The following is a 24,344-nucleotide window of genomic DNA, read 5'->3' on the forward strand; positions in this document are numbered from 1 at the left end:
CACAACGAAATGAACACATCGGCTTTCTACGAGAAGCGAGCTGGTGGACTTCAAATCAGGGTTCCACCAGTTGAAAGTGTTGACAGCTGCCACAGTGACAGTGAGGAGAGCAATGAAGACTACATGCCTACACCATTATCACAAGGTGATGTTTTTGAAGATGAAAGCAGCAGTAATGAGAATACTGACAATGAAAGCAGCAGTGATGAAGACTCTGACAGCAATCATGATGCACCTGCTAGCACCAGTGCTACTGGTGCAAGAAGGCGACCAGCTGCTACTGCAAGGAGAACACAGCAAAGGGTAGTGTAAGACATTCCAATTTGGCGAGCTGCTTTTCCAGATGCTGATGAAATCAGACTGCCCATTCAGTACTTCCGAGACTTTTTTGATGCTGATCTTTTGGTTAGTATTGCAGAACAAAGTAATCTGTATTGCACACAAAAAAAATCCAAATAGTGCCCTCAAATTGGATTGAAATGAATTGGAGCAGTGTATTGGCACTGTAATGTACATGAGTGTTGTGCATTTACCAAGGTCAAGAATGTACTGGTCCAGTGAATGTCGAGTAGCACAGGTGGCTGATGTGATATCCCGAGACAGATTGGAACAAATTAAAAACTTTGTTCATTTCAATGACAACAGCAACATGCCAGCCAATGAAATTATGATAAGCTTTTCAGGGTCAAGCCAATTATTGATTCACTTCTCCCAAACTTTCAGGGTCTCTCACAAGATCAGATGTTGTCTATTGATGAGCAAATGGTGCTATTCAAAGGTAGATCTAGTCTAAAGCAATATATCTCCAAGAAGCCATACAAATAGGGATACAAAATCTTTGTGCTGGTGCATTCATTTGGTATATTTGCAGGGAAAATAGATAATGTATCTGGAGAATCTAACAGTGGTGCAAGTGGAAACATTGTGCTAAAGCTTGCACAAGTTATTCGTGGTGCTCTCAATCACTTGCTGTATTTTGACAACTGGTTTTCTACCTTGGATTTGTTTGTTGCGCTCGCAAACAATGGAATACCAGCCCTTGGGACTGTGCAGCACAGTCGCCTGAAGGGTGCAATTTCAGCGTAGACACCAATATGAAGAAGAAGGGAAGAGGGACATTTGAAGAGAAAAAGTTTATTGTAGTCAATGTAGAAATAAGAGCAGTAAAATGGTTTGATAATGGAGGGGTGATCGTTGCCAGCACTTTTGCCAGTACCCAGCCTGTTTCTAACATAAAAAGATGGGATAGAAAGTCGAAAAAGAAAGTGTTGATAGAATGTCCAAACTTCATCAGTGTGGGTACAACAAGTTCATGGGCGGCGTTGATGCTCTTGACACACTAATTGCATATTATCGCATCCACATTAGGTCAAAAAAGTACTATCATAGGTTCATTTTTCATTTTGTTGATATGGTCATTGAAAACAGCTGGTTGTTGTATTGATGTGATTGTGATTCACTGGATGTTCCAAGAAAAAAGCAGAAGGATTTGCTTGCTTTTAGAACATCAATTGCACAGGCACTTTGCATGCATGGCAAGGATATGTCAAGGAAGAAGAGGGGGCGGCCTTCATCTGATGTTGAAAGGGATTTCGAAAAGAAGAAACATTGAGGTTCAGCTAAGGCTATTCCAACAATGGAAGTCCGTTCAGATGCTGTGGGTCACTGGCCAGTGGTTGAAAGTGGACGGCAACGCTGCAAACGCCCAAATTGTAAGGGCCAGACTGTAATCAAATGTTCAAAGTGCAATGTTCACCTGTGCCTCAACAAGAAAAAAAAAACTGCTTTTGAGAATTCCATGAGTAAGACTGTTTCTACTTATGTTACTTTTTGTTAATTTCATGACATTCTACTGATTTTTGGAAAATGTTTGTAATTTGGATTGTTGACTAGAAGAACTGATCAAATACAGCATCAATAAAATAATCTACATACCTGAGAGTGGAAAATTTGTTTAATTACTATTATACCCAATTATGCATAATGTCGCTAAACTGCATCATACCTAAATTTATATCTAATATGTGTGCTATATTCAAATTAACAATCTCCACTTAATTTAGCATCTATTTGATGGCAAAAACACAAATAATTTATTTTTTATACAATTGTAAATAAATTGAGACAGCAAGGGGTTAAGAACAATAATAGCAGAAAAGAGCACCTATTTGGGGACCACAAAGCCGCAGTGTCTGTGTGCGCCGCCATTATCTGCATTGCTTACAGAATACAATATGGGTATAGCTCTATCTTAACACCAGGCTCAGTCACAATCTTGTGTGCAGTAATTTCAGTCCAGCCAGGCATGGATTGAAAGACATCAGAGTTCCTTCCGTTCAGAGGCAGGACTCAGCACTCTGAATGTCCATCAAATCATCACCAATAGCCACCTCAGTCTGAGTGATTTCAGCGGTAGTGGCCAACAACTCATCAGGATCATGCCACTCCTTCAATAAATTAACAAGTAGGATTTGCAGAGGGTTGTGCTGGCCATGAATCCTAACTTTATATTTCACAGGACTCATGACATTTCACTAGAAACTTATGTGGGTCAGACAGGATCAAAACAAGAATTCACAAAGTTTTTTTTCAGTTATAATTACATTTCTGGGCTTTCTGTTTGTGTTGCTGATGTTCCACAGTGATGGATGACAAATTACAAATATGTTCTTGGAGTGAAGCAACCCGATTAACAAATATTGCCCTGTGTCAATGCAACCCCCTGTTCATTCTTCCTGAAAAAGGTCCAACAACCCTTGTGACCACCTGTCAAATAATAGTTCAGATGGGTTTAAGCTGGTAGATGCCTGAGGAGATTCCTGAACAACGAACAGGAGAAATGGCAACACGGTGTACTAAGAGGTCAGGTCTTCATGAACCACCTGATGATTCATCTGTTTTAAAGTCTTGTTAAATCGCTCGGTCATGCCATTTGTCTGAGGATTACAAACAGTGGTGCAGAATTATTTAATTGCTACTTTATAAAAAAAACAAAAATGTTTCCACATACACTTAATATAAAAATAAATAGGAATAGCACTCTAAGTATCTGTGGGTATTGTTTAATTCCTAAAAAGCCAAGAAGAAAAACAATAGTGTCCTGGCTAGAGTTACCTAACAGTCTTTGTTTAATCCATGGTGATTCCATACTAGCTAACACAGAGAAGTAGGACTGAGATGAAGACAGTAATGTTAGAGTACTGCTGCTTGCAATGGTGAATCACCCTTCTTTGACTTATTTAGCATATACAGTATAGTACATAGTCTAATCAGTATTTTGTCTGATTCAGAAATTAAAAGCAACAGACAAAGGCAGCCACAGAATTCATTGGTCCTGACTTAGTAACCATCAAGTTGAGTTAATCTCTCTAGTGTAGTAACGAAACAGCAAAAGATGCTGGTAATCTTTACTGTGAAAAATATTTTAATTATTTTGTGGATTATGTGGATTTACAAATGTTATGTTAGTTGAATTATTGTGGTGTTGCAAAAAAAGATGTTCTTTAAATTAATTTAATAGAATGTTTAAGGACAGTTTTCTCTAAAATCCACATACAGGTACTTGACTAAAACTTTTAATAGTAACAATATTTTCCTTTGATCATTAATACTTTTTGCAAGTAACTTAACATTTTTAAATATACAACACAGTAACTATTTGAAAATGTGAATGTATGTACAGTAACTACATTTTTAAATAGAAACAATGTTCTGCATTCATGGTTTACAGTCTGATGTTACATAAACAATAAATAGGTATACAGGGCATACGGTGCTGTACATACATATTCAACATATAAAATAAGTAGTTGCCAAAAAAGTACATACACTTGCATACTTACATTAAACAGACTAAAAAATATACCACATCTGAAGTTATGTCATTGTAAAAAAATATTAGACAAAACTCAGTAATGTAACCAATACATAAATTACTAGAAATATTAATATTCTCAGCATATTCAACAATAAGTTAAAAATTAAGCAATTAAATAAAAATGAACTTTTTTATTAATTTTTAGAAACAGAATCAGCCAGTATGTTTTGATGAAATTCTCCAACTTTTGTAAGGTACAGTGAAAATTTCCAGAATTGCTAAACAGTGAAACTGTATGTCAAAGATTAAAATGAATTAGAAGAAAGTGTATCAATAAATATTAAACTGACTTTGTTTTCTTTTTTCTTTCTCGCTTTACTCATCAATAAGGTGTGTTTCTCTTAAGATTCTCCTTCTACACATTTGCATGGCCTGCTACTGTATATACAATCACTTTTCCCTCTGAAGATTAAACAAATTAAGTGTTTGTAAACAGTCCAATTATTATGCACAGCAATCTGCTGTGTGTAACCATGGTAGATTTTGGAAAAAAGTATGATTGAGGAATAATAAACCTAAACAGTGCTGGGGCATAAAGCGTAACTTGGTACCCGAGAGGGTTTCCTGAATGATAAAACTTTTTTATTTTTTAGAGAAAGCTGAAGGGAGACGTACAAGAGCAGGAAACATAACTTTAGTAGAATGCCGAAGTGAGGCAGACTTGAAAAGAAGAAAGTTTTAGCAAAATGCTATAAAATTATTCGAAATTAGGAAGAGGTAGCATAATGGAAAAGAGGACAACAAGACATGTTATTGAAATGGCGAAAAAAAGAACTGGAAAATAAAGTCCAGCAAAACACTGACATTCAAAGAGAGAAAACAAAGTTGATAGATGCTGTGGACCACCAGGTGTGCACTGCCGTCCCAACTTGACACAGACAGGTGTGTGACACACGTTTTTTTCTTTTGTCCCTTGTGGGAAACATCAAGTATAGCACAGTCTAAGCACAGCACAAACTTTTCTTCTTTCTATTTTTCCTCCTCCACTCTTCCTCCAGGCAAGCATTGTCTCCATCCTCCCGATTCTGGCTCCCGAAGTAGTGTCACCCTCAGTATAAGGCACCCTGAAGTGCTCCAGGTGCTCATTCATGCATTTCCGACAGCACTTCTGGGTGTGGCGGAAAATCTGCCGATAAGGGCTCTGCAGCAACCCCTGGTGGCACCCATGCATCCCAACAGGGCTGTATCCAACTCCAACTCCCAAGAAGCCATGCGGGAGTCAGAGGCATCAACCTGCTACAACCGCTACAACCCGGGGGGCTGCCATGTAGTGTTCCAGTGGAGTTACTGCTCTGGATACGCTCCCTCCCCCAGTCCTTCCAGTATATTTAATAAGGGTGAGCTAAGGACTATATGTGTTTCTGTAAATAGCTTATTATTTCTGGATTTTTTAATTGCATCCATCCATCCATTATCCATCCCGCTATATCCTAACACAGGGTTACATATCCCAGCACAGGGTGCAAGGTAGAAACAAATCCCCAGGCAGGGTGCCAGTCCAACACAGGGCACACACACACCAAGCACACTAGGGACAATTTAGGATCGCTAATGCACCTAACCTGCATGTCTTTGGACTGTGGGAGGAAACCGGAGCACCCGGAGGAAACTCACAGGGACACGGGGAGAACAGGGAGGACCCAGGAAGCGAACCCAGGTCTCCTTACTGCGAGGCAGCAGTGCTACCACTGCACCACTGTGCCACCCACTTTTTTTATTGCATGCTGTATGTAATTGTACTATGTAATGATTGAGTATCTGTTGTTGTTTAGAGCAATTAAATACAGAGAAAGTTTTCTTTTCTTTAAACTTGGAGTAAACTGTGATTTTGTTATGTGTTAAATGGTTGGAGGTGACAGATATTGCAAATTCCAATAAGGGGGTGGCGACACCATACTAAAGACCACGGGGCCTTGCACACTAATTAAAGTAAGGGTAGTGGAAGGGAGTTACATGTGGATATGTTGTGTTTTACATGGTAAAATGCAGTAATATGGATGGAAAAAAAAATCCCACATACCAGGGGCTTTGTTAATTTTACATATAGTGTATGTTATTTAGTTTAACTAGATGCACCAAAATGCAGTGCAGAAAAAAAAAGCTTCAATAGCATCTCTCTTTCCTTATTCAGTTTTTAATTGCATTTGAATTAATATGGAATAATGGTTGCAAATAATATATAATATGGCAAATTATACAAAATAACTATCAATTGTAGATTTTGTAAACATTAAGGTTTTTTTATTGCCATTGACTGCAAACAATACAAATAATTTTGGTTAATAAAGTATTATAAATCTACTTTAAAAATAATGGTCAGTAATGACATTTAGACTAGAAACTGATTAGAACAGAGCTTCATATTAAAATCTAGATTACACTGAGTTAAACACATAATGTTATCTTTCTTAAATTTACCTAGATTTATCCTACATAACATCAAGTAAAAATATGACATTCCACAAAGCCCCACTCTTTACCCCAATACTTGGTCATTGAGACTACATGCCTATGGTTGTGTAGTTGCTGCCTTTTATTAATTTTATTGATGAATATTTTGGTCAGCGCTTTTGAAAGACTCGAGGGACTATGACTATTTTAATGGCAGTGAGCATAAATAGTTGCTGTAGTTGTTTGCATTTTCTGGTCATATTCAAAAAGGCTAAAATTAAGATAAGATGCTCTGAGATCTGCACAAAATCAGTCCTTCAACAATGTAATCATGTCTATTGGGAAATCCATATGAGTAATTCAGTTTACTACACCGATAGTCTAATTTTAATTGGGTTAAGTAAAACAAGCTGTTGTCACACACGTGCGACTAGGAGGACGTTGTATGGATCAAGCAAAGGTTATTCCACGCCAGACCAGGGGGTGGCAGGGTGCACTAAACCTTCTCCTGTTATCTCTAAAGTTGGCGCCCAGAAGAATGTCACTTCCGGTTCCCTTACGTCACTTCCTGTCTAATCCCATAACGCCACCATTTTTGCAAACTCTTGACAGTTCTGCAGCAGTAGAGGCTGAAGATAATAAAAGGTGACACAGTACAATGCTCTAAAATGGAAAGGTAGCATGAACTAGCAGGGAGATCATATGTTGACATGTCAGTACAGACTAAGGGAGCTGTAAGGCATTGCCTTTCTTTCAAACATATTAATAAAGTGTTAAAGGTTGTCTCCCAATCATTTCCATTATGAATGTGAATGTGGTTGTATGTACTATATAAGTCATATATGTATAAGTTTAATTTTGAAAAGATCATGAAACTGTTAGTTTTGTTTACCAATGCTGATATTAATTGTGTATAATGAATGACCTTGACACCACAAAAAGTATATGGCACCATCCCCATATACTTAAAGTCTGGCTGAAGAAACGACAAAAGTAGTAATTGACAGTCTTTACAGACAAGAGTCCAACACAGAACTGACAAACAGGAGGATTATGGTGGTTTTTAAGGTCGGTCAGGGGAAGAGACGCCATCCGGCCTGGATCCGGAACTGATGTCATCGTGTTCAGAACCGGAAGTGATGTCATCTGATTCAAAAGTGACATCATTGGGCCCAGAAACAGAAATGGCGTCCTCGGTTCCTGGCAGAATTTCCCATTTTTTGTTTGGCAGGGATAAAAGGGAAAGGATTAGTGTACTCACTTTCAACACAAAGTCAAACCAGTGGTACCCAAGGATTCTCTGAAGAGACACAGTACAGATGAAGTCCAATCTTCATTTCAGGTCACTGAATAGCATTCATGTCTCACAACCATAGAGCAAAGCTGGAAGCACCATAACTCTAAATACATCGACCTTTGTCATTTTGCCGAAATATTAGGAGCACCACACACCCCTTTTCAGAGACCTCTTGATCCCCCATGCTTTTCCAATCCGTCTACTCACTTCATAGGAAGAGTCACCAGAGACATGAATGTCGCTGCGGAGGAAAGTAAACCTCTTGACGAGGTCGTCATTCTCTCCACATTCAGATAAACTGCTGTTGGCTGTGCCTAAGAAGTCGTTAAAGGACTGGATTTTGGTTTTTATCAAAGACACTCTTGATTGTGATTGTGATTGGCAATAATGGATATAATGAGGTTATTAGAAATAAACTTGATGCATTAGGATTAAAAGTCAAGACGGAGGTAAAGAACTTAGGGGTAACTGTTGACTGTAACCTGAATTTTAAATCACATATTAATCAGGTCACTAGGACAGCATTTTTTCACTTAAGAAATATAGCAAAAGTTAGACCCCTTATATTTTATTGAAAGATGCTGAGAAATTAGTTCACGCTTTTGTTTTCAGTCGTTTAGATTACAGTAACGCACTCCTCTCAGGACTACCCAAAAAAGACATAAATCATTTGCAACGAGTGCAGAATGCAGCTGCTAGAATCCTAACTAGGAAAAGAAAATCCGAGCACATTTCTCCAGTTTTGATGTCACTACACTAGTTACCTGTGTCATTCAGAATTGACTTTAAAATACTGCTTATGGTTTACAAAGCCTTAAATAATCTCGCTCCATCTTGTATATCGGAATGTCTGACACCCTATATTCCAAATTGTAACCTTAGATCCTCAAATGAGTGTCTGCTCAGAATTCCAAGAGCTAAACTTAAAAGAAGTGGTGAGGCGGCCTTCTGCTGTCATTCACCTAAAATCTGGAATAGCCTGCCAATAGGAATTTGCCAGGCTAATATAGTGGAGCACTTTAAAAAAACTGCTAAAAACTCATTACTTATCATGGCGTTCTCATAACTTCATTTTAATTTAATCCTGATACTCTTTATATTCAATTTATTATCATAACTATTCATGGTGGCTCTAAAATCCATGCTAACCCCTACTCTCTCTTCTGTTTCTTTTCCTGGTTTTCTGTGGTGGCGACCTGCGCCACCACCACCTAAACAAAGCACCATGATGTTCCTACATTGATGGATTAAAAGCCAGAAGTCTACATGACCATCATCATCAAGTCCTTCCATGAGAACCCTAAATACAAAGAGGACTGTTTTCATTTATGTTAGGTAGAATGCCCAGAGGCAGCTGGGCGGTCTCATGGTCTGTAATCCCTGCAGATTTTATTTTTTTTTATCTCCTGCCATCTGGGTTTTTTTTTTTCTGTCCTCCCTGGCCATCGGACCTTACTCTTATTCTATGTTAATTAGTGTTGTCTTATTTTAATTCTTACTTTGTCTTTTTTTCCTCTTTTCTTCATCATGTAAAGCACTTCGAGCTACATTATTTGTATGAAAATGTGCTATATAAATAAATGCTGTTGTTGTTATTGACCTTTTCAAAGTGAAGAAACATGGAACCACTTTCACCATGGTCAACAGACCCATGGGGTCCAACACAATCCTCATAGCCAGCCCTGTCAGTGCCAGTGGTTGTCATCCATGGCCAGAGGAGTGTGCAGGTACCCTTTGAACCACCTAGCACAGCTGCAAATAAAATGATTCCCTCATTGAGACAAAAAATGCACCCAGTGAGTGCTTTAATCGGAGTCTCATAATACGCTTGATGCCTTGTGCCCTGTGTTGGCTGGGATTGGCTCTAGCAGACCCCCATTGACCCTGTGTTAGGATACAGCAGGTTGGACAATGACAGACTGACTGAAAGGAGTGACATTGGACACCATCAGAAATATCCGATACACCACAGCAACAAGTACTCCCTGAGTATGACAGCAATCAGAGTGACTAGATCAATAAATAGCCCCTGACCCGGAGGTGTTCCTGTCCCAGGAGTCCACAGTTCCCTACTCCTTCCGGGTCAGGGCAATCAGTTACTTCAACCCGTCACATGACCGTGGCGTACTCCGGTCATAAGGCACAACGGAGCCCATAAGTCACAGCGACTCCTGGTGGCTACCAAAGATCTAGCCAGTCCCAGGTCTGTGCACCTCTGTGCTACCACTGAAATACTTAGTTTACAAAGCTCCTCTAACAGCAGAGGAAGATGAATAACATGCTGGAGAGACAAGACTTTCTACCCGCATACCTAGATGTGCTGCCTCAAATTGGGGCCCAAGTCCCACCATGAAGTTGGCAACGCCTCAGCGGCACACTAATTTCCAATCCCCAACATGTTTGACCCTATTAGCTCTTTCTGGAATCCCTGGAGTTTTGTCTGTCATTACAGAGCTGAGTAAAGTTTTTAAGGTGGCTGGAGTGCCAATCCTGCCACCAACTCTGAAGTTTTACCTGAACGTTGGAGAACCATTTGCAGAGTATGATGCAGTTTACCATCCTACCCAGGACTATACACGATCACTGTATTTTATTTCTAATATTTTAAAGGAGCATAAAATTACTAATCTGTGCTTGTTTTACCTTTGGATGTACTTGTATACTTCCCCTTGACATTAAAAAATGCTTCACAAACTTCACACTTTCTTCTCTTAATATCACACAAAGTAAAAAAAAAAAATAATAATAATATGGCTTCACGTGACAATAAATTATGTAAATTTGAGCATAAGCATTTCTTAGTTTTTAACTTTGAATCTTAGATGGTAAAATAATAACCATTAATTCAGCAGGCTGGTAGTCAGTCTACTGGAAACTGGGGGATTAGAGGTTAACAACTTTCATGAAATCTGCTTCAGACAATAAAGTCTCTCTTTTGTTTCTTCTGACATAAACATTAAGGTTATTAGAAGAGAGATAATATGTAAATAGCAATTCATTGCCAGCTGGAATACAGTGATATCTAAGCTGATTCCAAAGTAGATTCAAAAGGATACACAAACATTTAATCAACAAAATTTCTGACTTTTTTATTTAAATACTTTACCAAATACATGACAGAAAAATATGTTTTGCTAAACAATTCTAATGATATATTAAATCAATATTAAATTAAGTCATTCCTGCTAGATCTATGGATTCAATAACTCTTCCAACATGATTGGGTATTGTCATAGCAACTCACTGAATGGATTTCTGCTAGAGTGACTGCAACTACACAAACCTTCATTTGAGGTCCTGCTTACAGGACACATACCTACGAGTGTTACTTATTTCGTAGTGCTTTGATTTCGTTGTCCACAGACAATAAAAGTGGTGAACCGATTGGTGCACCACAGTTTCCTCAGTGTTTCCAGTCTTGTTATTCCTGCACCCGACCACAAGGGAATATGAGGTAAAATCATTCAAGGCCATTCAACTGTCCATGTACTGTACGTTTCCATGCTAGAGCAATAACTAAGACACTTCCACGGTTGTTAAACCTTGTGTGGTTACAGGATTCAAAAATTATATTAGAAAGGGGCTGCAGCAATGGTAGTGACAGAAAAAGGCAATTCTGTTTAAAATTTCTTTGTACAGACACACTGCTGAAAGTTTGCTGTGACTATTTTCCACTCATTTTTAATTTGCATGTAAGAACCAAAACCTATTGGTGACCTTCCCCAGTTTAAAATTCAATTTTAGTTTTGTGTAGAAGCTGAGTTATTATCTGTCATTCATTGTTATTGTTACTGTTTATGGTTTTGTGACAATGAGTTGCCACTTTTATGATGCAGTATTATACTTTTTCAGACATCACTTTTCATATTCAGAGTATCTTATGACTTATTCCTAAGTATACTATTCAAACTTATTCTATTATTTTTCTGTTATAAGCAGTTTATTTTAAATGAAGTTACCTACCCAGCATACATACTGTAGCTATTTGAAAGAAAGTAAAAGTGCTAATGTTTTCACAAAATACTGTCATACTACTAGAAGTGAAATGGTTTAAAGAAATCAAACATTATTATAAACTAGGCTGACCCCCCTTTTAAGGTGACCACTTCTTAAGGCAATTCAATATGTAGATCAATTTGATATTTTATACAAACTCATTAATTTGGTTATATTGCATTTGAGCGGTATTACTTTAATACTCGTAGTTTGTTATTTTTGTGATGAAATTTAAACTTTTTTTCTATATTGAGGTCGCCCTTTTGAACCCCCCTGATATTTACTACGCAGTGAGGCATTTGTACTCCAAAAACATTAATTATTTCCAGAGACATAATTTTGTCTATTTTTCCAGCGCATCGCGCACAAAAGAAAGGGAACGATGGGAGCACCAGAACTATGCTCACATCATGTCGCTTTGTACCGCAAGCTGCAAGTAGTTAGTCTGTGATAGGCGGAATACCGCTACGCTTTCCACTCACGGGACAGAAGGACAATCCCGACCGCTTTTATATAGTAAGAAATAAGAAGAAGATATCACACAGTCTGGAGTAGAAAATCATCTTTTACCTGAAAAAAACAAAACTACAAATCCCATCGTGCATTGCAAAATGGACAGGGCGTGTGTGAAACTCCACACCTGCGTAGCACTCATGGGACGGAAGGACAATCTGACCGCTTTTATATAGAAGGATGTTTAGTGTTTTAATTCAATTACTGGAATTTAAAGTACACAAGAATGAATCCTACACATTTAGATTTGCTATTTAGATCATGAGCATTACTTTTAAGAATATTACATAAGTTAAACTGCCTTTATGTATTATGTATTTGATAAGACATTTGAATTAATACAACAGTCATGAATTTGCCTAGTACTGTATCTGAATGTTCACCTTACAGTTGCAAGGTCTTAAAAATGAACAACTGAAAAGATATTATGCAGAAATATTTTCTAATTTTTCACCAGGAATATTAATTCTTTTCGTCCTGAATGATTTCAATATAAAGGCTCGTATTTCTTTAGTTCGCAGACTATATATGACAGGATGTATGAATGGTGGGAAAACAGAGTAAAAAAACCCTAATGCTATTCTAAGATCAGATGGCATGTAAAAAAAATTAAGACTGACATATGCAAATATTCTTGGTAACATGAAAATGCAGATAACTACCAACTGTGTGCTGCAAGTGTAAAAAGCCTTTGATCTGCCTCCAGGTTGAGTAACTTTAAAAATTGCTATTATTATTTGTAAATATGTCAGGCAAATAATTGAAAAACAGCCAAGCATTATTACGCATCCCAGGGTTATTCCAACATTGACATTACTGATAGTATCTGTGCAAGCAAGCCGTACAACTAAACCATATTCACAGTACAAATGTGGTATTTTGTTAGGTCCACAATATGGCAGCCCAACATAATAGGCAAACAGAAGACCAGGAACAAATAAAGGACATACCCAACAAACTAAGCACATTACATATGTCAAGTTATGTGTAATTAATGATGGATATCTTAAAGGATTACATATTGACACATAACGATCAAGAGCCATTGCTACAAGAAGAAAACTTTCTACAGTACCAATGAAATGTAAAAAGCACATCTGAACCACACATGCATTGAATTGCATTGCATAATTATTGAACAGATACATCTCAATAATTTTAGGCATGATGATTATACTGTAAACAATATCTGATAAAGCAAGATTAGAAATGATAATGTACATTGGAGTGTGTAGTTGTTCTTCTTTTTTGATAACACAGAAAATAAAAATGTTTCCACATACACTTAATATAAAAATAAATAGGAATAGCACTCCAAGCATCTGTGGGTATTGCTTAATTCCAGCAAAGCCAAGAAAAAAAATTTCCACAATAGGGTCTTGGCTAGAGTTTCCTAACAGTCTTCGTTTAATCCATGATGATTCCATACTAGACTGACCTAGAGAAGCAGGACTGAGATGAAGAGAGTAACGTTAGAGTATTGCTGAGTGCAATGGTGAATCGTCCTTCTCTGATTTACTAAGCTTATACAAAATAGTACACAGTATAATCAATATTTAGTCTGATTCAGAAACTAATTGTAACAGGAAACAGAAGCCACAGAATTCCCTGGTTCTAATTTAAGAACCATCAAGCAAAGCTAATCTGTTTAATTTAATATTTAAACAATCCTGGTAGTCTATATTGAGCGAAAGATTTTAATTATTTTATGGATTAAGTGGATTTACAATTGTTACATTAGTTGAATTATTATGGCTGTTGAAAAAAAGGTCTTCAAAACACTTGCAAAGCATCCGTAAGATTTTTATTCATCTCTGCAATGTGACCTGCTAACAAAACTTCACTTTGTATGGGAGGTATTTTCTGCAAAAATTAAAATGAAATGCTGAAAAATAAGAAACCCTTTTTGCAATTCCATTTTCAGCCTGAACTGCAAAATTAAAAGTGAAACACATTTCCGTTTTTCATTTTCAAGTTCTCAACATGCAACTAGCACGGGTGAATGGGCGGGGCTTTGTACCTTGATTTCCCACAATTCTTTGTCCTTCATAGCTGTAGAGCCACTTTGACCGATAGAATACTTTACACTTCGACTGTGTTTAATTCACATGATTTTGATCTTTTCACGCTTTTCAGCAAAACAGTCTGAGAAAACCTGAAGACCATGCATAATTGTAGTTCTGATGTAATAAATGTGCAATTGAATTAGAATATTTAACATAACATAAAAGAGGTTTTACTGTCATAATTTACATTTATTTACATTGAATTAGTTAACATGGTCAAAGTGCGAAGTATTCTATTGATCAAGTGGCTCTACAGCTACGAAGGATAGAAAATTGTGGAAAATTGCCAAGCCCCACACACTAACTGTTACTATTTGTATATTGAAAACCTGAAAATGAAAATTCAATGAGCAGCAGTTGGTGCCAGTGTTTATTTGTATTTTACTTTTCAATTTTGTAGCTTCATTGTGGTTCAGGCTGAAAATGAAATTGCAGATGGGATTCTTTCATTTTAATTTAAATTTTTGGAGCATTCTTGTGCACAGACTTTAAAAATGAAATTCGAAATGAGGCTATTTCATTTTCATCTTTCCAGCATTTCTGTGTTCAGACTTTGAAAATTAAATTGCAAAAGAGAGATTACATTTTCATTTTATAATTTTTATGTCCATTGTCATTTTTGCAGAAAATACCTCCGATACACTTTGGAGTGGTCTGAGATGGCTTAAGTGAAACACATTTCTCTTGATATTGCATACTTAGCACAAGACCTGTGAATCCCTCATATTAACAAATCATTTTCCTGTAATGCCAATATGCCATACTGCACAGAGATGAATTATCAATCTATGGATGTCTTATAAGTGTATGAAGGCTAAAAGAAGCTTTTGTTAAGGTCTTGTTAAATAAGAGTAAATAAGTAATAGATTCATTACTTAAACTGAAGTGTTACCCTTTTAATAATATAATTATTTTCCTGTGATCATTAAAAGATATAATGCAGTAACTGAAAGTTTAAAGATAATCAAAACACAACACAGGAAACAGCAAACGATCCTTAAAAAGAAGAATTTATATAACTGAACATAGAATTTTAAACTGAACATAAACATAAATAGTGGTCTATATTCATGGTTTACTGTCTGATGTATTGTTTTGGTGAATGTATTTTATATAAACATTAAAAAGGTACACAAGACACACTGTACATACACATTCAACATTCAAAATAAGTAGTTGCCAAAGAGGTAAGCACACTTTAGTTCTTTAACATAACTTACAAACTTACATTAAATAAAATAAAAAATATACCACATCGAAATGAAGTCATTGTAAAAAATTCATTAATCAAACACTCAGCAATGTTGTAACCAATGCAAAATGCATTACTAGATATATTAATATTCTCAACATACTTAACAATAGTATAAGTTAAAAATTAAGCCATTAAATAAAAATGAACTGTATTATTAATTTCTATACTGTATAGCCAGTAAGTTTTGGATAAAAAGGCTGCATCTTCAAAGTATTTTAAAGTATTCTCTGCAGTTTTGTATGGTACAGTGAAAAAATCCAGAATCACTCAACAGTGTTAGATAAAGAGTATGTACAAGATAAAAAAGAATTAGAAAAAACTGTATCAATAAATAAAAAAAACTGACTTTCTTTGCTTTCTTTCTTTACTCACCCATAAGGTGTGTTTCTCTTAAGATGCTCCTTCTACACATTTGCATGGCCTCTTATATAAAATCACTTTCCCCTGTGATGAATGAACAAATGATCTATTTTTAAAACATTTCAATTATCATGTGCAGCAATCTACTGTGAATACATTGGGTTTCACAGGGAAATAAGCTACAGTATGAATGGAAAAAAATAATAATACATACCAGGGGCTTTGTTGATTTCATGTGCAGTGTATGTTATTCATTTAACTATATTGTCCAGTTTTTCAATCTGCATGCTGCAAAATATTCACTGTCATGACCCTTACAGCATTTATATATTTTTAATTCTGTTTTTAGAGTTTTCTTTATTCAGTACAGTAAACTATCATCACCAGCACCTCTTTTTCTTCAGCTTTTAATAGTATTTGAATTAATATGGAATAATGGTTAGGAATAACATATATAACATATATGTTACCAAAAATGTTAAAAATATGGTAAAGTATTCAAAATATGTATCAATGATAGATTATTTAAACCTTTCTTGCTATTGAATTCAAACAACACCAAAAATTGGTTATTAAAGTATTATAAATCCACTTTAGAAATGATGGTCAGTAATGACATTTTACAGTAGACCAGAAACAGACCAGAGCATTGTTTCATATTAAAATGTAGAGAGTAGTGGGTTGAAACAAAGAGTGTTATTATTCTTAAATTTCACCCATTAGAATAGTAGAACAATCAGCCCAACAACGTCACCAATGAAACTCACCTAGATTCTCCAAAATAACTTTAAGTTTTGGATTTGAAGGTCCCAAAAATCTCCCCCTCCACGACAATACTTGGTCAATGAGTCAATGTGCCTGTGGCTGCTACTTTGAATTAATTTTATACATCACAGTTTCGGTCAGAGCTTTTGAAGACTTAAGGAACTATGGCCATTTTAATAGCAGTCATTAGAGATAGATAGGTACTTTATTAATCCCAAGGGGAAATTCACATAATCCAGCAGCAGTATACTGATACAAAAAACAATATTAAATTAAAGAGTAATAAAAATGCATGAAAAAGGAGACAATAACTTTGAATAACGTTAGCATTTACTCCCCCGGGTGGAATTGAAGAGTCGCATAGTGTGGAGGAGGAACGATCTCCTCAGTCTGTCAGTGGAGCAGGACAGTGAAAGCAGTCTGTCACTGAAGTTACTCCTCTGCCTGGAGATGACACTGTTCAGTGGATGCAGTGAATTCTCCATGGTTGACAGGAGTTTGCTTAGCGCCCGTTGCTCTGCTTCAGATGTTAAAATTAATTAGCATAAATGTTTGTGGTACTTTTTTTTTGCATTTCTGTTTTTCTTCAAAAAGGCTTAAATGAAGTTAGCATGCCCTGGGATCAGCACAAAATTAGACCTTGTCCTGTTGAGTTATTTAGTGTACTACACTGATAATCTAATTTTAATTGGGTTATGTAAAAGAAGCTGTAGTTAACATATTTTGGAATTTTGCTACTGTTTTATTTGAATTTGTCCTTAGCTCAACAGGCATTTCCTTTCTTAGGTTTAAATCAAGAGATCCTGAAGTGTCATCAAGATATTTCACTTTACTGTCAAGAAACTTACTTGTGTGGAGATGTAGATAACCCACTAACATGATAATCAGCTTTTGATCTGTATTTGAAGCTGAAACAGATTGAAATATATGTAGGTTGATAAAAAGGGATTGTGAATGTGTATTATGCAAAAATATATATATAAATATTTAACAATTCAATTCTCAATTACATTTTCTTTACTGTAATTTCTGATAATAATGCATATTACACATTATCCTAAGCAATAAAGGAAATCTTAATATTTTAAGCAAAGAATTGAACATTTTTTTCTAAATGTAACACGTCAAATTAATATGTTTACTTTCAATCATGAACATCCTATCTTCTCTGCATCAGTGGAGAAAGGGATTAGAACAACAAGTAAAATTCTATTACAACGAAGTGCCAGAACCTAAAAACAATTTCATTGTAATGAAAATTTTGTAGTAATGAAATTCTTTATTTGTCGGTATAGTGCTTGATTTAACTTGCGTTCAGGCATTTAAAGTCATTTCAATTGCTTCTTTCATGTTAGTTTTGAACTCCTCCTATCTACAAGTTATGCTAAAGAGAATTTTTCTCAGCATTTCCTTGTGATACACTTTCAGGGTGTGAATGATACCCAAATCTAATGGCTGAAGCACTGCTGTTCAATTGGGTGGGAGGAATTCACCTCAAAGATTATCTAAATGTGGATGCATGCTGTGGGTAGCACAGTTACTAATCAGAAATAGAATCTTCCTTTTGTTCTTCATTATATTGTGAGGTTTCTGAAGAGCGATTACCGCATCTCTGTAAGATTGTTTGTCCGTTGCCAGGGCAGGGCAACTGCAGGCTCAAAGCGCTGCACCAGAGCATCGTGGAAGAAATTCCAAAAAGCTTGGTGGTTCACTTTATACTCGCAGGGAAGGAATGTAATGTGCTAAACTGCAAAGCGGTAGCAGGTGGTAGAAGATTCCAGTACTATCAGCATTGTAGATGTCTTCTGGCTCATCAGCTAAAATGATTTTCCTGATTTCATCTCCACGCCATTCATTTGCTTTTTCAATTGGAACTGCAAATTATTCTCCACAGATTGCTCTGGCTGAAATTCCAAAATGATCCCGAAATCGAATTAGCCAATCCCAGCTGACAGTAAAATCTTCTTCTAAAGTCTTGCACTCCAAAACACGAGGCTGAGTCTCAGTACTTTAGCAAAACCAGCTGTATTCAGCTTGAAACAGGAACAGAATGGTTTTTTATTGTAGCGGGATCTACCACTCTTCTATACACCGACACAGGAATCAGGCAGGGTAGTGACCAGGTTAGTGGCCAAGTAATATTGTTCCCTTGCATCACCCATCAAGATCTTTTCATAGTTGCATCGGCAGTGAGCCACTGAAGCACTGTAAGCCTGCTGTTGCCCTGATATTGGATAAACAGTCTTCCAAAGACACAGTGATCACGCTTCAGGACACTCTTTGGCATGTCATCCCATTGGGAGAGGCCCCAAAAGAGTTTAGAAACCTCACAACAGTGAGTTTGCTTTTTGCTTTTTCTTGAATGAGTGGCGCACTAATCGGAATGTTTCTTGAAAGGGCATCTGCCATTTCTATAGGAGGGTGACATTGAGTTAAATTCCAATGGATGTTTTTCAAATGTTGAAGAGCAATAAGCAAAAGGTATCACTGAAAACCACAGAAAACAAACACAGCAAAAAAAAAAGTTTCAGGAAAGTTTGAAAAATTTAAAATGTTTGTGTTCAGGGATCACAACTGATCTGTGACCACAGAACTAACTGCTCTGCAGATGATTCATTCAGGGATTTCAAGGTCTTTTGGGCACTTTGTTGTAATGAAAATATCTGTTGAATGTATTGAAACTGTCCGGACCATAAAAATACTATGTTGTAATGAAAATTTTGTTGTAAAGATTTTCGTTGTAACGGAATTTCACCTGTATTTTTTTCAGTAACTTAGAAGGCCTACTGGAAAACCCATGAAACAAACCTTTGATTTTTGTGTTTTTTACAGTATACTGTACACAATATTAAAAGATTGGATTTACTTAAAATGAGGTATACTCAATTCAACTGTGAGATTTATGCAGCGTCTAAAATATTTCCTTTGAACTTTAGGTGACTCCAGTTATTTCAAAATCTTGACTTTTTAAAGCTAAAAACTAACCAAAGTCAGTTGAATCTTGGTAACTTGTTTTACTGTTGTAAATATGGTGCTGACTGGCCCCTAAAGAGATTGAAGGTAATAAAAGGTTGCAGTTTGCAATTCCAGGACTATTAAATACTTTAAAAGAGAAAGGGAGCATGTTGTAATATGAGTTACACATGTTGCCAAGTCAATGCAGAAAAAGGGAACCATAAGTCTTGGCCTTGCATTCTTAATGTATTTATGAAGTGTTACAGGCTGTGTTCAATTCATTTATATCACAAATGTGAAAGTGGTTGTATGCACTACGTAAGTTTAATTTTGTAAAGATCATGGAACTGGTCATTTTGTTTACTAATACTGATACTGATAAATAATTGTTCTTTATAGTAATTTTATTGAATTCTTGATAATCTATACATGTTCAGGATTTCCTGTCTTTTTTCTTGATGAAAATTATCCTAATTGTAAATGACAATCGGAAGGCTGAATAAAACAGTTTTTTAAAGTTTCTTGTATGTACACATCCATGACTTGACTTTCAACTTGGAACGTAGATTATGCCTTTAGGAAATGGTGTGCTGCGTAATAGTTCAATGATGCAATAAAAATGGCCATGAGGCAGGAGTTCAGTAGCTCATTTCTTACCAAAACTATCCCCAAAATAAATACATTTCTGGTACTAATTGTATTGAACCACAATGCATCATGGATGCTGAAATAGGATGTGTACACCAGCATTCACATACATTTACCCAACAAACTATTTCTGTTGGAGATCAATCATGTTTTCCTGCACCGGTCTTTCCAACTAAATACCATCTACTGCCAATATTCAAAACTTTATTTTTAATATTCAAATTGTTAGTTCCACGAGAATACACTTTGGTATCAGTGAGCCAATAACAGTCCTTCCCTGGTAAAACCTTATAACATCACTGACATTGTAAACAGTTGTAACACATACAGTGGCTGTAAGTAGTTGATATCATGAGTGGAGTGGAAAGGTTATTTGATTGTTTTCTTGCTAAATATTAACAAGAAACACAGAGGTGACCATTTCTATGCAGTACAAATAACACCATTTTATCATGCAGGCAGTGTGATGTGGTGGTTTTTGACTTCAAACCCAAAGTTTGAGGGTTCAAGTCCTGCAACTAACACTGTGTGACCATCGCCAATTTACTTCCCCTGCATGTGCTCCTGTTGGAGCAATAAAATAAATGTAAGTAATTGTATGTTAAATGTACAACCCCAAATCAGAAAAAGTTGGGACAGTGTGGAAAATGTGAATAAAAAAATAAAGCAGTAATTTACAAATTTCCCTTAACTTTTATTTCATTGCAGACAGTATGAACACAAGATAATTCATGTTTTTTTTGGTCAACATCATTTGATATGTAAATAAACATCCATTCTTGCCATTCAGGCTTGCAACACATTCCAAAAAAAGTTGGGATGGAGGCAATTCAGGGGTAGTAAATAGGTATAATAACTAAATAATGATGTGATTTGAAACTGGTGATGTTAACAGGTGATTGCAATCATGATTCGGTACAAAAGCAGCATCAAGGAAAGGCCTACTCCTTTAGGAGCAAAGATGGGCAGAGGATTGCCAGTTTGTCACCAAGTGCGGGCAAAAATCTTTGAAATGATGAAGAAAAACATTTCTCCAAGACAGATAGGAAGAGATTTGGGCATTTCTCCCTCTACAGTGCATAACATAGTGAAAAGAATCAGGGAATCTGGAGAAATTACCGTGCGCAAAGGCCAAGGGCGCAAGCCTAAACTGAATGGCTGTGATCTCCGAGCCCTCAGACAACACTGCATTAAAAACCGTCATTCATCAATAAATGATATAACTGCGTGGGCTCAGGACTACTTCAGGAAGTCACTCTCAAGCACTACAGTACGTAGTTACATTAGGAAATGCCAGCTAAAACTGTATTGTGGCAAAAGGAAGCCCTACATAAATAGTTTCCAGAAGCGCCGTCGACTTTTCTGGGCTCAGAGGCATCTGGGATGGTCCATTGTGCAGTGGAAACGTGTATTGTGGTCAGACAAATCGGTTTTTCACATCTTTTCTGGAAGAAATGGACGCCGTGTGCTGCGGACCAAAGAGGAAAAGGACCATCCAGACTGTTACCAGATACAAGTCCAAAAGCCAGGGTCTGTCATGGTATGGGGTTGTGTCAGTGCCTTCGGCAAAGGTAACTTGCACTTCTGTGATGGCACCATCAATGCTGAGAAGTATATCTCAGTTTTGGAGGAACAAATGCTGCCTTCAAGACGACGTCTTTTCCAGGGACGCCCATGCTTATTTCAGCAAGACAATGCCAAACCACATACTGCGCACATAACAAAGGCATGGCTGCGTAAGAAGAGGGTGAGGATGCTTGACTGGCCTGCCTGCAGCCCTGATTTGTCTCCTATAGAGAATATTTGGCGCATTTTGAAACGAAAAATGCGTCAACGAAGACCCTGTACTGTTGCGCACCTAAAACGTTGTTTGCAGGAAGAATGGGACAAACTAACACCTGCAACACTTAGTCACTTGATTTCTTCAAAGCCTAAACGTCTTTTAAGTGTTGTTAAAAGACAGGGGAACTGTACAAAGTGGTAAGTGCTGTACTGTCCCAACTTTTTTTGAAATGTGTTGCAAGCCTGAATGGCAAGAATGGATATTTATTTACAAATCAAATAATGTTGACAAAAAAAAAACATTAATTATTTTGTGTTCATACTGTCTGCAATGAAATAAAATTTGAGGAGAATTTATAACTTGCTTTTTTCTTTTTTTATTCACATTTTCCACACTGTCCCAACTTTTTCTGATTTGGGGTTGTAAGTAGCGTTGGATGAAGGCATCAGTTAAATAATAATATGTGTAGGATGTACTCTGTTGCTATTAACTTAATTACAGTTCATCCTACTAAATGATGCATTTTGGGACCCTAATTGTTTGAATATGAGTTAATGTTATGCAGAGCCAAAGTGGGGCTGAGAGGAGCAAAGAGTCAGGAAATGTTAAATCATAGTCAATAACAGGCAAGGATTGAAAAGTCAGAATTAAAGGAATCTAAAATGTTTTAGGGTTTATTCCCTGGCTTGAGTATGTTTTCCTTTTTATTGTTTTGTAATTATTATTTTTCGTTTGTTTTGTTTTTATTTTAAATTTAAACTTGGTAGGTTTTTATGGCACACCAGGGGCCTCATGTATAAACAGTGTGTACATATATATATTGTCACACTTGGGTCACAGATTTGCACAGAAACAGAGGAGGCTGTAGAGACAGGAACTTTATTCAAACAATGCAAACAAACAAACATATGTCTCTTCCAAAACTTTAAACATGCTCCTTGACAAGACAAAGATGACAGTTCCGTCTCACAATTAAAAGAATGCAAACATATCTTCCTCTTCAAAGGAGTGCGAGGAGCAGGGAATGTCTGAGAGAGAGAGAGAGAGAGAGAGAGAAAAGCAAACAATCCAAATCTGACAGGTGCTGTTTGTATCCTCTAGGGGTGCGATCCTCCCCCAGCTCACACCCCCTCCATCAGCTTTATTCACATTTTTGTGAATTAAGTGACTCTCCAAAGCAGGTTCAGACAGGTGTGACAGGACATCAGTATTAATATGTTCAGAGCTGGGTCGATGTCTGACTGTAAAACTGTAAGGTTGCAAGCCCAAAAAACCATCTCATGAGACGAGAGTTCGTATCCTTCTGACGGTATAACCATTGAAGTGGAGCATGATCAGTCACTAATGTGAAATTTCGACACCATAAGTAATAACGAAGCACTTCTTCAGCTTATTTAATCGCTAAGCATTCTTTCTCAATAGTCGAATAATTGCGTTCCCTAGGAAGCAATTTTCTACTCAAAAATGTGATTGGGTGCTCTTCCCCATCAAAAACCTGGGACAGGATAATGCCTACACCAAATGTACTTGCGTCTGTCTATAGAACAAAATCCTTAGAGAAGTTGAGATTCTGCAAAACCGGATAAGAAGACAAAGCAGTTTCCAAATCACAAAAGAAACATTCACAAATTTCTGTCCATAAAACAGGGCTGTTTTTCCTGCCTCTAGTAAGATCTAAAAGAGGAGCAGCCCTATTTGCAAAGTCAGGGATGAATCTTCTGTAATAACCAGCAAGTCCCAGAAAAGCGTGTACCTGTTTCTGCATTTCTGGACGTGGGTAAGCAAGCATCTCGTCCACTTTTCTAAACTATGGCCGGAGTAAACCCCTGCTCATAGAATAACCCAGATAATGAGTCTCAGACATACTCAATTTATACTTCTTAGGGTAAGCTGTCAAGCCAACCTGTCTCAAGCTTTCAAGGACAGCCTGAAGACGTTCTAAATGCGTTTGCCAATCATTGCTGAAAATCAAGATATCATCGAGGTATGCCCCGGAATATTCGGAATGAGGACGCAAGATCTGATCCATCATATGCTGGAAAGTTAGAGGCGCCATGAAGACCAAACGGTAGTCTATAAATTCACAAAGTCCATCAGGAGTCGCAAATGCTGTCTTCTCACAACTGCCATCCTCAAGAGGCACTAGGTTGCCTGACCCAGTTTTTCCAACAGGTTGTCAATATGGGACTAATACGACCAGACTGCACCAATCACTTTTACTTTCATGAATTACACCTAATTCCTGCATTTTCTTCACTTCTCCACACACAATATTCCGTCTCCCTTCCGGAATCCGAAACGGCTGCATCTGCACCCTAACACCGGGTTCAGTAGTGATTTTGTGTTCTGCAAGGTTAGTTACACATGGCAAGTCTGAAAAAACATCAGTGTTATGCTCAATCAAAGATAACAATTCTGTCTTTTGCGAGTCGGTCAAA

General features: G+C 36.9%; 1 protein-coding gene across 1 annotated transcript in view; it reads right to left on the reverse strand.

The window, feature by feature from the left end:
* Positions 1-12,499: 12,499 nt before the first annotated feature.
* LOC120524520 (olfactory receptor 6N1-like) overlaps positions 12,500-24,344 on the reverse strand; it is a 35,530-nt gene continuing 23,685 nt past the window's right edge. The window contains exon 3 of the mRNA XM_039746355.1: positions 12,500-13,317. Within this exon, the coding sequence (XP_039602289.1) occupies positions 12,500-13,317 (818 nt within the window). The remainder of the gene's footprint in view (positions 13,318-24,344) is intronic.

Source organism: Polypterus senegalus, chromosome 2 (assembly GCF_016835505.1).
Source record: "Polypterus senegalus isolate Bchr_013 chromosome 2, ASM1683550v1, whole genome shotgun sequence".
NCBI lineage: Eukaryota > Metazoa > Chordata > Cladistia > Polypteriformes > Polypteridae > Polypterus > Polypterus senegalus.